Here is a 12342-nt window from a genome sequence, read left to right on the forward strand (position 1 = left end):
CACTTACTGAAAACTATTATTTCTGAAGAGAGAAATTAAGTTATCCCTCTACTGAAAGTGGATTTATCTGGAACCTGTAATTTGAATTGACTGCCCTTTTGGCAATGAAATGAACGAGACTGCCTCACGTTAAAAAAAATACATAAATACAACCTTACATAAAAAAATACACCTAAAAGTCGGAAGGAATGCTGCAAAATACCTAGTATTCATTACAACTACAAACAGCAGCTCTACTATTTTTCAATGCGAATTAGGGCCAAAATATGTTCCTAAGAAAAAATAACTAAAGTATCAGAACTAAAAACAAGAAAAGCTCATTTTGTTTGCATTTATTTGCATCTCTCTCAGGTCAGTACACTTCTCTTTGAGAAAAACAGAGAAACACAATCCACCAAACCCAAAAAAAGAACAAAAGCACCATGTTCTATTATGACTATATTCTGCCTTCATATGCGTGTGTATGAGACTCCCGTTGTATTCAGTGGTAGTCATAGACATATGAGAGCAGAAATTTTACCTTACCATTACAGAAGTAATGCTGAATCTTACTTGTTTCTTCATCTTCAGGTCCTGACTCTTCTGAGGTTTTTGTTTTTAAGGAATCTTCTTGGCCTTCAGTTTTGCAATGACTTCCACTCCCTCTAGAGCTTGAATTTGTACTGCTCCTGGCAATGTAACATGTAAAATGCAAACAAGCAAAAAACCCACAGAACTTAGAAACGATGTAAATTGATAAGAAGATCACTGTAGTGTAGTCTGGCATAGAAAAACTGAATTCCCTGTTTTACAACTCAGGAACTGTGCCCACAGAAAGACTAATTTGCTAAATAATGTATGTGAAGTTTGGTAGAACCAAGAATTAAAACTTGAGTGCTAACCCCCCAAAACCCCTTTCCATCAATGTACTACCTTGCTTTAATAAGAGTAATGAATGCAAATATGATGCTTGGTTTTATGACAATAGCTACGTTTCCAACTACGCTACCATTAAAAAGATTTACAGTAAAATATCACAAACTCTCACATAAATTCCATGGTAAAGTATGACTGTCTTCCATTTTGAACGTGCTAACAACTCCAGCCATTTTCAAATTGAATATATACTTCATGGAAAATATACCTATATCATATGTAAAAATATTTACATCTATGCTAGGCCAGCGTTAGTGAAGTGTGTCAACAAGTAATCAAAAGCAAAATTAAATTCTTACCACTCATCAGTGAAGTCCAGTTTTATTGTGCTTGTAGTTGTTCCTTCTGTACTGTAGTGCAAACTTAAAACTGGTTCACTTGTTCCTGTTCGTGGCTTATCACTCTCTGTAAATATGGAATTGATAAAGTTTGGATAAGCATCAGAGATTAAGATGCTATATTTCTGAAGATTCATATAATTATCTTCAAAAAGGTCACATTGTTAAGACGTAACATTTAAGATTTGTTACAGCCCAAGCAAACAGTTAAAAAGTTTCAGAGTAAACACACCAAATTCATACTTTGCAATGCTTTAAAAATGGCTTAAAATAATTTGTATTTACAAGAGCAAACAAAGATGCTGCCCTTCAACATGCAGATAAATAAAATTGTCAGCTAGGTATGTGTACACACAATATGATCCTTTAGAAGCAGATCTTTTTCCTATCAACTATCTTAGCAACAAGAACATAAAGTACTTTAGATGTTATGTTCAGTCCTGTTAGTCTCATGTAAACACATGAAGAAAGATGATGAGACCACAATCAGCACTCTAGAAATTCATGTCATCCTTTACTTTCTTTTCTACCTAGAATCACTCAACCACAAATATCCTCAGACCTGTCATAAATTGTCAAGAATTGCTTCAAAATCACTGTAAGTTCACGTTCTGATAGCTTCAGACTTAAAAAAAACCCTTTCATATTATAATAACTTTAAGCAGAAGGGGAGTCGTTGCAAAACTAAATGTGTGTGTCATCCAAAAGCAACAGAAGTCAGTCAAATTGAAAGCCGCTGCAATCCTGGCAAATTCCTGTTGCATACGTAGTTTTAAGGACTGTTCAGTGGGCACCTTCAAAATGGAACTCCTCAATAACATCCGTCCACCCACACAACCTCCTTGAGGGAAATTCATGGTGACTATCTACATGCACGGCCCGACTGCCACTAATGATTAAGTTGGCTATGGGCAACACTAAAAAGCTAATGGAAAGTAGCATCAGATTAAGCCTCACTACATAGGTGCCAATCTTTCAGAATTCAGACAGTAGAGTTCACTTAGTATTAGGCACCATTCAAATGACTAGTAAAGTAGCCTACATAGACTTGCTTTGCACAAACACTGTTTGGACAAAAGCATGACCAATTTTCTTTGGTTTACAGAGTACAGAAATTTGACTAAAAGGATATCTGCAGTAATGGCAACAGACCAGAACTTAAAAGTAAAGTAAAAACTTCAGATAATCTTTGGGTAAACATCAATTAAAATCTAACATTCAATACAAGCATACAAATTTCCCATGCCAGAACAACAATGGCTACAAGATTGCCACAGGATATTTATGAAAAAATGCAATTAAGTTGTAGGAACTATGAAACAGCACATTAGAATTTAACCTAGCTACCAGTATTTGTCTGTAAACCGTTGACAAGACAGAAACCCACTACAGTATCAGAGCAGAAATAAGTGCTCTGAAGAACTTTAAATATGTATTTCTACATTTCCTGATGAGAAACTGAGAAAATAGTGTAAAAAAAATATACATGAAAGAGCTTTAATTACAAACATGACCTAATCATACATGAGGAGTGTCAACATCTCATCGCTTCTCTAAAAGAAAGCTTCTAGTTATGCTCTTACTAGAGTGAAGCAAGGATCAAACTATCTCATAGTGGCATGTACAGGTATTTTGAACAAAACTGGAAAAAAAATGATGCATCTTTCATAATTAAAGAGGTGTTTGTTGCTGTAGTAGTATTTTTTTCTTGCAATCTGTCAGCAAGTATCTCCTGGTGTAAAAATCCGTTCAGTGTTTGGGAATTCCTTCCTATGCATGCACAAATACTGATCATTTCAGCATACTGCACAAGTTGTCATGAATGGGCCACTGAAAGAGTAAAAGATGACACAGAGAATTCTTCATCTTCTTTGTCATAGATACAGATGAGAGCTATCTTTGTAACTGAACATCACAAAACTATAATGAATGTAATTGAATGTTTAGATTGTGTTATAAAGCTCAGATCTATCATCATAAGAGCGCTTTCACGTCCTAAAACCTCAACATCAAAAAACTAGAGCAGAATGCTCGAAAGCTGGTCTTCTGATTGCACTTACTGTGGAGGCAATGCTTGTATTTATTCATACTAAAAAAATAGGAAGAACTGCCATAAGCATATCCAAAGAGGGCACTAACTGAGAACTCTGCCACAGTTTGACAAACCAGCTTGTTCCGAGCCGGCTCACATACCTATAGTGTGGCACTGAACCATCTGGCACGGACATCACCATAGTAGTGATGCTCCATAAATGCACACGCTAACTTGCAAATATCTAGAAATATCAGCACTCAATAAAGCTTCTGTGTATGAAGGAAGAAGCAGTAAGACAGTACGGGATGCAAGCATCCATTTACATATCAAAGTTACTGAGCTAGTGCTCTGGCTTCAGGTTCTCTCACTGATCATACCGATTCAGACAGTACCTTAAAGACATAATACTGCCTTTACACTAAAAGAAATCTTATAGATATACTTTATTATTAAAATCACAGTCAAACAAGACATTCAGTGCTGATTATTACAATCCATTTGGAAGCTATTTTTTAAAGTATAGAAGGATTCGCAGCTTCTGCTAGAACGTCAGAAAAAAAATGGCATTATATGTTTACATAGGTATAAGTATCAAAAGGTCTTTAAACCTAGAAAACGTCTTAAAGCATAAATGTAAACAACAAAGTCTGGTCCAACAGTAAGCCAGCTAATTCAGTACCGAATTAAGAAAGAAAAGAGGAGTAAGAACGACAAAGTATTTCTACATAAGAACTGATACAACTTCTTCCATTAGCTACTTACAAGTTTCTGAGATTTCTATTCAAGTATCAAATAAAACTAATGGAGTTTAACTTCAAATTTCTCCTCTGGATCTCAGCAAATTACTTCTTCTGGTTTTCATTTGGATAAGGTAGATTTCCTAACAAATTACTTGCTTTTCCAACTTCTTAGGTTATGAAACTTAAGGTAACATACTGCGTCTCTTCAGGTGATCCTTACCACCACAAAAGAAAAATACTGCCTTCAAGCATTCAAGATTACTACAGTTACGCAGTTAACATCAGTAACATACAAACTAGCTCTCCTGCTAGACAAGAAATTTGGGAACTGATTTCTGGGATGAAAACTTCTGCTTTTATTTTTGTTGTTATATGGGTTTAATTTACAACTTTACTGAATAAACTGTTTTATCAACTTTCCAAAATTTTTCGGTTGTAAGAATTCCAATAAGCATGCAGACTTGTTAATTCTAGCTTATTCTACTACCATCAAATAATGCTCTGGGTTCATAAGAGAGCATAATTTGGTCACTAATAACAAGCAAGTCTTCCAGCCAAACCTGAAGAATGAAGTGATGTAGACTATTAAACCATGAATAATTAGTAAATGTACGTAGTAAGATTTAAGGCTATTTCACCACAAAATGTATTTCTGCAACATGAATTTATTACATCAATAAATCAAGCACAGCTTAATTTTTTTTTTCCCAAGCATTCTGGCATCCTAACATAAACCATACCTCAACAGTTGCCAAACAGTGTCTTTCAGAAAGGGAACATCAAAATAGCATTCTAGCTTTCAATGTGAAACATGAAACAGCCAGCTCTTTTTTGGCATTTGAGCTACTTAAGCTCTATTGAGGCCTTGATATGGAAGTAAGCATAATGCAGAGCATATGGAAATCTATTTTTAAATTACCCTCCATCATTAATTATTCGGGCATAAATATTCACTATAGATGACATTGGTTCAGCTAGAATAGGGTCACCTCTGGCCAAGTTCACTGCTCACAATTTGAAGACTCTGATGAACAAAGAAAGCTCAGAAGCATTCTTTCTACCAGTGGAACTTGAGGCATTTACAAAGAAACACTAGTACTTGCTTAGTAGAAGGGGTAGAGGACAAAAGACTACAAAGGTAAGATGCACTTAAATGCAATAGGTGCTCAAGTTACTTAAATTGTGCAAGTACAACAAAGCTGCATATATCTTTTGCATAAAATAAACTACTTTAGCATTGCACGATTGCATGTTATTTCAAGTTGACAGCTGCGTTCTGATTCAAGAACAACCATCCAGAAAAAACAGAAAGACTGTTTAAAGAATTAATTTCACATTAAAAAACATACTAAATTTCTGTAGAGTACATAAGACATTTACTGTACCTACATTGAACGCATTATGAATTGAGCATAGGATGGCTTTCGAAAACAATTAACCTTACTCTGATCCTGGTATTGAGAATCAAATAATTAATGAGTTTCCAGCAGATCTGCTTACAGAATTCTACTTTATGCAGATGAACAGCATTTTAGACTGTTTATCATCACGAAAGGCAATTTTAAAAAGGAAGCATTGCAATCAGCTATGGCTGGGTATAGCGCATTTCCTGTCACGCACCCTGTTGCTCATCAAGTGACATGGATCCAAGCTGTTTGTTAACCACAGAAGAAGGAGAATCTGAAACAAAAATGAGATTTCAACTTAAAACATAAGCAGCAGAGAACTGCACAGCAATGTCACGATCATACGTTAGTTTAAAATAAAAAAAATAAAAAGCAGCAACACAAGGAAGCTTTGGGGTTGTTTTATGTGCAGCCAGCCATATTGCATTTTCTAGGCATGAAAGAAGCAAAGCCACTTGTTTCAAATTATGACGTGTTTCTTTAGGTAGTCACTGAACAGCCTGAAGCTTCCTGACCTTGATATTAAAAATGCCTGTCTGTTACCAAGGATTTTGCCTTGTTCTTCGTTTCTAAAATGTTTCAAAGAACATTGGTGAGTTATGACTTCTAAAGCCTCTGCTGAAACTATCAAATGACATTAGTACTTGAAACCATGTGCTACACGTAAATTTCCAAGCATTTATACATCAACATGAAATACTCATGGCACAGCAGTATCTTCAGTATTTGTATCTATGAACATAAATTGTAAAAGAAAAGAGGATTTACGGATATAGCAGCATACAGATTGCTTGTATAACGTCAAGGCACCCAAATAGATCCCACTCAGAAGACAGTTCAGTAGTCCTGCATTCTTGGATGCTATAAACATCTGCGACATCTGATGACTGGAAACATCTTCACGAGTTTATGACACACTACCACACCAACCAGTCTTACAAAAATTCTTATTTAATCACAGAAATAGAAACAAAAAAAATAGCAGTAGATGATAAGTTCTACATCTTCTCTGAAGTCCATTTCCCTTGCAGACTCTGTAAGCCAAATCTTATTTTCATATTACTGCAAGATGCACGGATGTACATAAATCAGTGCAGTATTTCTAATATTGGCTAGGCTACCATATGTTGGTTCCACTTGTTAATCTTCTGTTACAAACAAATTCACGCTAAGCTAAATGGATTTAATATCCTGTATTACAAACTGAGTTAGTCTGCAAACTTCACAGCATGCTAAAAGAACTTTAGCATGAACTTAAATCCTATATGGGAAAGCAATCAAATAAGAGATCTCCTCTTACAGGTGATTCATTCTGAGGTTTGCGCCAGATTAGCAGCATGACCCGTTTTGTAGAACAGCTATAAAACCTGCTAAACTGACAAGGCTGATTTAAAGATACATCCTCAAAATGATACTTCATTCCCAACTACTGGTGCAAGAATCACCAGTTCCTTCATTACACCGACACCTCGCTTCGTGTGGAAGGGGAGAAGGAATGAAGACGACCGGGGGAAGTTTAATGCAAGCTCAGCGTGCTTTGGAGGCTGGCTTGTGTCAGTAATTGGGCTTGTACACAGTAATTGGGGAATGGAATATAATTCTTAATTTGTCTTCACCTTTTGTTCAACCACGCTCATGCCTTACACCAAAGATACCAAAGCCAGACCACAGAATTTGTCCTCTAGATTTAGATGGGACTTAGCTCTTCAGTGTGAGACCCACAACACTAATATACTTCACTTTCCAAAACTGAAGTTTACTTTAAACATAATTTCTAATTTAGAAGATAAGTGTTTACAGCAGAGTATTTTCAGTGGAACTGCAACCCAAATTTCAAAATGCAAATGTGAGGAAAAAGGCTGGTGTAAAGATACACCATGTCATAAGATGACCAGCTGACTCAGCACATGAAATGATATGTCTTTCTCAAGGGCAGGCTGGCTTTGAGCATATTCATAGCCACGAGCTCATGGCTGGGATTAACTTCTACCAAAGTGCTAAAGGCAAGGGATTTCTTGTCTAGCAAGCTAAGAAGACTGAATCACAGAAGACAGGGATTTTCAGACAAGCTCTGTCCTTGCAGTCTGATTGTTTCTACATGCTTATACATCCTATGATCTTTTTAAGGGGCATACCATGCTGCCAAACATTTTATTTTGCTGAAAAAGCCAATCTCATCAGCTTTTTAATTCAAGCTTAAACAAACAGAAGAAATACCACTAAACAAGCATACTTTAATTCTGAGCGTAAGAGATAACACAGGCTGCTCCAGAAGTAATGTCTTCTGTATATTTCCATGGAAACTAGAACAGATACAAAGAGCTCTATAACGCTGTCTGATAGACAAAATCTCAGCTACAAAACACTATTTTTCAACAGTCACCACCATTAGGTATGGTATTTTTAACCAGTGCTGAATAAGAGCCTGCATGCTGCACTTGTAAAAACCCACACCACAGAAGGTGACCCACTGTTGCTGTCACCACTGCTGAAACACACCACCCACTGCCTCACTGTGCTCACATCCACTGTTTGGTCTCCACCACTGTTCAGCAACCGTCAATGAACGTCAGTGGGCCCCATTTTTACTACATGAAGGAATTCAGTGACACACCTTTGCTTCATACACACCTCCACATCAGATGCCATTGTGTCAGATTGCCCCTCTGCTGCCATCTGTCACACAGCAACAACATGCAACTGAATACTGTCAGGAAGGTTCACCATCTACCGCCATACCACCAACAACCATCTCTGACGCTGTGTGTCAACATGGTAAGATATTTTGGAGCAGCCCTCGTACATTTAATACCCTTTCCAGTACTTCTGCATTTTCATAAGACCTCCAGTTATTAAAAAGTAAGTAAATAGTAGCATGTTTTACCATGCATATCATTCAATCACAGTAAGTAGAAAAAAAATTCTAGATAATAGTCTCTGCTAATATAGACTTAAATCTCCCACATTTCACTACTATTTTGATAACTTCTTACAGTTCTCTGAATGTGTTTTACTTGCAATATGACCTTTGAGAAACATAAGCGAAATCGAGGAAGCATCCTAAACAACCCAATTAACACGGTTAAGAGCTCAATATGTAGCAATTCCCAACTCCCTCACTCTCTTTTATTCCTTCCTCCCTTAAGTCTCTCGAAGCCCCAGATCACCAGCACCCCCGGAAGTGGCACTGCAGTCTAGAACCTTAAGCTCAGGCAGGGAAATCAACAGGACCAGCCTAGAGAAGTTCAGGTAAATGCCTCTTTTTTTAATATATGGCTTGGTTTTGTAAAAATTCTGAAAACGTACTTTCATCATTTCTGATAAAGCTTTTGAAAAAAAAAAAGCATTACCAAAACTGTGCCATATAGTTAAAAAAACAAACAAAAATCCAAACTCTTACCTGAGCCTTCACAGGCTGGGTCTACATCCCAGTGCAGTTCACCACTGGTTGTAATGTCACCAGTACATTCTAAACTGGAACACCACTTAAAGAGGGAACTGGAGATTCATAAATATGGGGAACCTCAAACAGAAAATAGAAGATAATTTTTAAGTCAATTACATGCTGAAGGATCTTCCTATAGTTTGGACAATCAGCACTTGACTTCTTCAAAATATCAGCATGTTGCCTCTGTTGCTTTGGTTAAAAAAAAATTTCCTCTTTATAGCACGAACACCCGCATCAGTGAGAGAGTCAGGCCTGAGGCAGCGAGACCTGCCTTTGGAGTCCCAGACATAACAGATAAAGTGGACATTAATCCAAGAAGATAAACACTTGCTTCAGTGATTAGGAATAATTGCTTTGTGCAATAATTAAGCTCTCTGTTACATCTTTTGGACTTCAAGCAGACATTTCTATATCTGCACATTTAAAACAAAACCTCCAAGAATAAAAAGGCAGTTTTTATCACTCAGATTACATAAGATGCTTGCATACTGACAGCTGCAGGAGTCTCTGATCCACATTGACCTATAACTGCAATTTTTTTTCTTTCACAATCAGATGGCTCATGTTTCTCTAACTTCTCATAACGTATTTTATTTACTTAAAACTTTTCAAAAAGAGAGGTAAAGATCTCTTCAAAGCTTTCCTTCAGTTTATAACCCATTACTGATTTATGGCAATGTGTGCACAGCACATCTGCTCTGGGCAGGGCAGCAGCATCAACAGGTTATAAAGGTTTCATTTCTTTGCAGTTTGCACACAGCCTAGTTATACTTGTTTAAATACTATGCAGGATGTTAACAAATACCACAAAAACGTAAGTCAAGGCAAGTCCTTACAGGAGAGAGCATATAAGAATTTTCACCATAGTTCCCTCTTCGAGCAGCTATCAAAAAAAAAATCTCAGTTCAATGTAAAAGACTTGAAGACAAAACAGGCCTGATACACACAGCACATTCTGCTACAGCAGCTCTGCCAAGTTTACACAATATTTCATGTGAGGCATCCACTGAAACCAAGTTTCTTTGCCATCTGAGGATGATGCATTTTCTCAAGGTCAGATCAGCCACTGTGAATCATTACTTAGTTAATTCACTTTTGCATCCAACAGCATCCTAAGCTTCTGGCCACACTTCCATGAGCGTTAATTGCTACAGATAAAGCTTACAAATCTTTGTGTAACCATTACAAATCCTTAGGCTAGGAGGAGACAGGATAATACCATACAGTCCAATAGCATGACAACCTTTTCTATTAAACCAGTAAGAGCTTTCAGCTCATGACATTTTCTACTGGTAATCTTATGTGATTCAACTATTTCTTCCCCCCTGGTGTCTACAGCAATGATAACTGAGCTTCTGTAACTGCGAGGACAAGAACTGAGAATGAAATACAGGGCAGAAGAAAAAGACGTTAGCATTACACTGACTTTAAAAGAAAACTGCAAGTTTAAGTTATACCCAAGTAGAGATTGAGAACGTGCAGCTCTGGGCCAAACAAAGCCTATGACTTCATTTCAGATAGAAGCAGACAAATTTGGAGGTTTAATTTCTTTTTTTTTTTTTAATTTTTTTTTTTTTTTTAAACTTACAACTAGTACGTGCCTGAAGACTCAACATCTGCCACAGAACATAGCACCAAGCGCAACTTTGCAGGAAAAAAAAAAGTAAGAGATCGCACACTGCTAGGAAAGAAACACTGCTAGACATGTCACTTTTACATTTACTTCAACACAAAATAAGCTCATTTTTCACACAGCATGCAGCCCATTCATTTTTACACAGTGCCATGACGAAGTCTGCTCCAAGCTTATACGCTTTAGGGTTTAACTGTGTATTCATACATTCCTATGGATGATTCTACCCCAACTTAGAACTTCACAGAAATGTCTCTTTTTATTATAAATATCTCCAAAGCTTTCTTACAATCAGTTTTAATCTGGTGAAAGGAAGTGTCATTCTATTTAGAAAAAAGCACATCTGGGGACTGGCTTGCTAGAAGTATTTGCACTACGTTTACTGTAAAAACACAGCATGTAGGAGTGTTGTTTGTTGTTTTACTCTATTGTTACTTTGATTGATTGACTAAACCAAAGCCACCTTACTACCTGAGATTAACAGCAATTCAAGAACACGTGTGGAAGCACACTGCTCTATTCAGGACACAGCAATTTCTCTAACGAACATTGCAAAAACTTGATAACGTGCACCAAGGAAACTTTCTCCGTATAGTGGTGTTGCACTACGTAATCCAAACACATTAGATAAATGACATCTGTCATTATTACTTTTTCCCTAACCATGTGATGATAAAACACCACCACATGCAAGGTAAGAAAAGCAGCAAATGCATTAACTGTCTTGTTCTGGAAGTGAAGCGCTCTCAGCAAACAATAGTAGCACAAACTACAACTACGTTAGCTGCTTAAGAAACCTTGACAAATGACAACCTGATGTCTGAGGGTCCTGTGAGGAGCCCTTAGAGGATGACTGATCAGAGGAGGACTGTGGTGCAGAACCCTCAGCTAGCTCTCGCTGTCTCTGTTGTTCTGCCTTCTTAAGCCTCAGCCGCTGTAGACCCCTACGGATTATAGCTAACTCGGGTCCCATTAACTCTGACAACTCTGATGGAAGGAGAAAAAAAAAATATGTAAAAAAGAAACATCAAACATACAATATACAGAAATAGGGGTGGAGCAGGGGACTGACTGAAGAGAGAAGCAATGGATATTATATGTAATTAAAGGGATAAAAACTTTACAAATCCATCTACTGACATCCAGGAATTACAGAATAAGAATATTTAAATTGCTTTTGTCATCTTCAGTGCTCACATCAGACTTAGAAGTTCGGAGTTCACGTCATACATTCCCCTCCCCATCTACAACACTTAAAACATTTATCAAACAATTACTAAAGAAGAATAGATCCTGACTGATTAAAAACAAGGAAAATTACAGAAGCATTCAACAAATCAGATCATTTATGGTGTACAGGTAAATTTTCAAAATCAATGTCACGGCTTTCTGGTGTCAAAAACACACAAAATACTTTAATACTGTTTTAGTCAAAACAAACCTGTAAAAAAGTAAAGTGTGGATCATTGAGAGAGGTGACAGAACAGCACCTAGTGAAAAAGTAGATTTTATCATGAACTCCACATTTATCTCACATACCCAATCGGTGAGGATTCAAAGTTTGTAAACATTGTTAATTGGTCCTACAGAGAAAGCAATCTGTTGGATCAAAAACATTTCTTAGCATCATTCTCTCAACAGCAGATATCTCGTTAGAGACCTCATTGTTTTCATCATTTTGCCTTTACTCATTTGTAAGCTATAGCATTTTGGTGTGTACCAAGTCACTGCCTCGCTTAACAGTATTTTTTTTTGGAAACTACTATAAAATCAAGTGTACCAAGTCATTTTTCATTCTTTATACGCTCTTTGCAGATTTCCTCCACT

At 36.8% G+C, this 12342-nt stretch overlaps 1 protein-coding gene across 6 annotated transcripts in view; it reads right to left on the reverse strand.

Annotated features, from left to right (window-relative positions):
- The window catches only part of DCAF6 (DDB1 and CUL4 associated factor 6), a 77280-nt gene that overhangs the window by 24238 nt on the left and 40700 nt on the right, over positions 1-12342 (reverse strand). For 2 of the 6 annotated variants that reach the window (XM_021401858.1, XM_021401887.1), the window contains 4 exons: positions 11329-11502; positions 5649-5708; positions 1215-1320; positions 526-668 (listed from right to left, as the gene is read on the reverse strand). In XM_021401858.1, coding sequence (XP_021257533.1) covers positions 526-668; positions 1215-1320; positions 5649-5708; positions 11329-11502 — 483 coding nt within the window. The remainder of the gene's footprint in view (positions 1-525; positions 669-1214; positions 1321-5648; positions 5709-11328; positions 11503-12342) is intronic. The other 4 variants (XM_021401869.1, XM_021401878.1, XM_021401896.1 and 1 more) reach the window with 4 other exon arrangements.

The sequence above is a fragment of the Numida meleagris genome, chromosome 1, assembly GCF_002078875.1.
Source record: "Numida meleagris isolate 19003 breed g44 Domestic line chromosome 1, NumMel1.0, whole genome shotgun sequence".
In the NCBI taxonomy this organism is placed as follows: Eukaryota; Metazoa; Chordata; class Aves; order Galliformes; family Numididae; genus Numida; species Numida meleagris.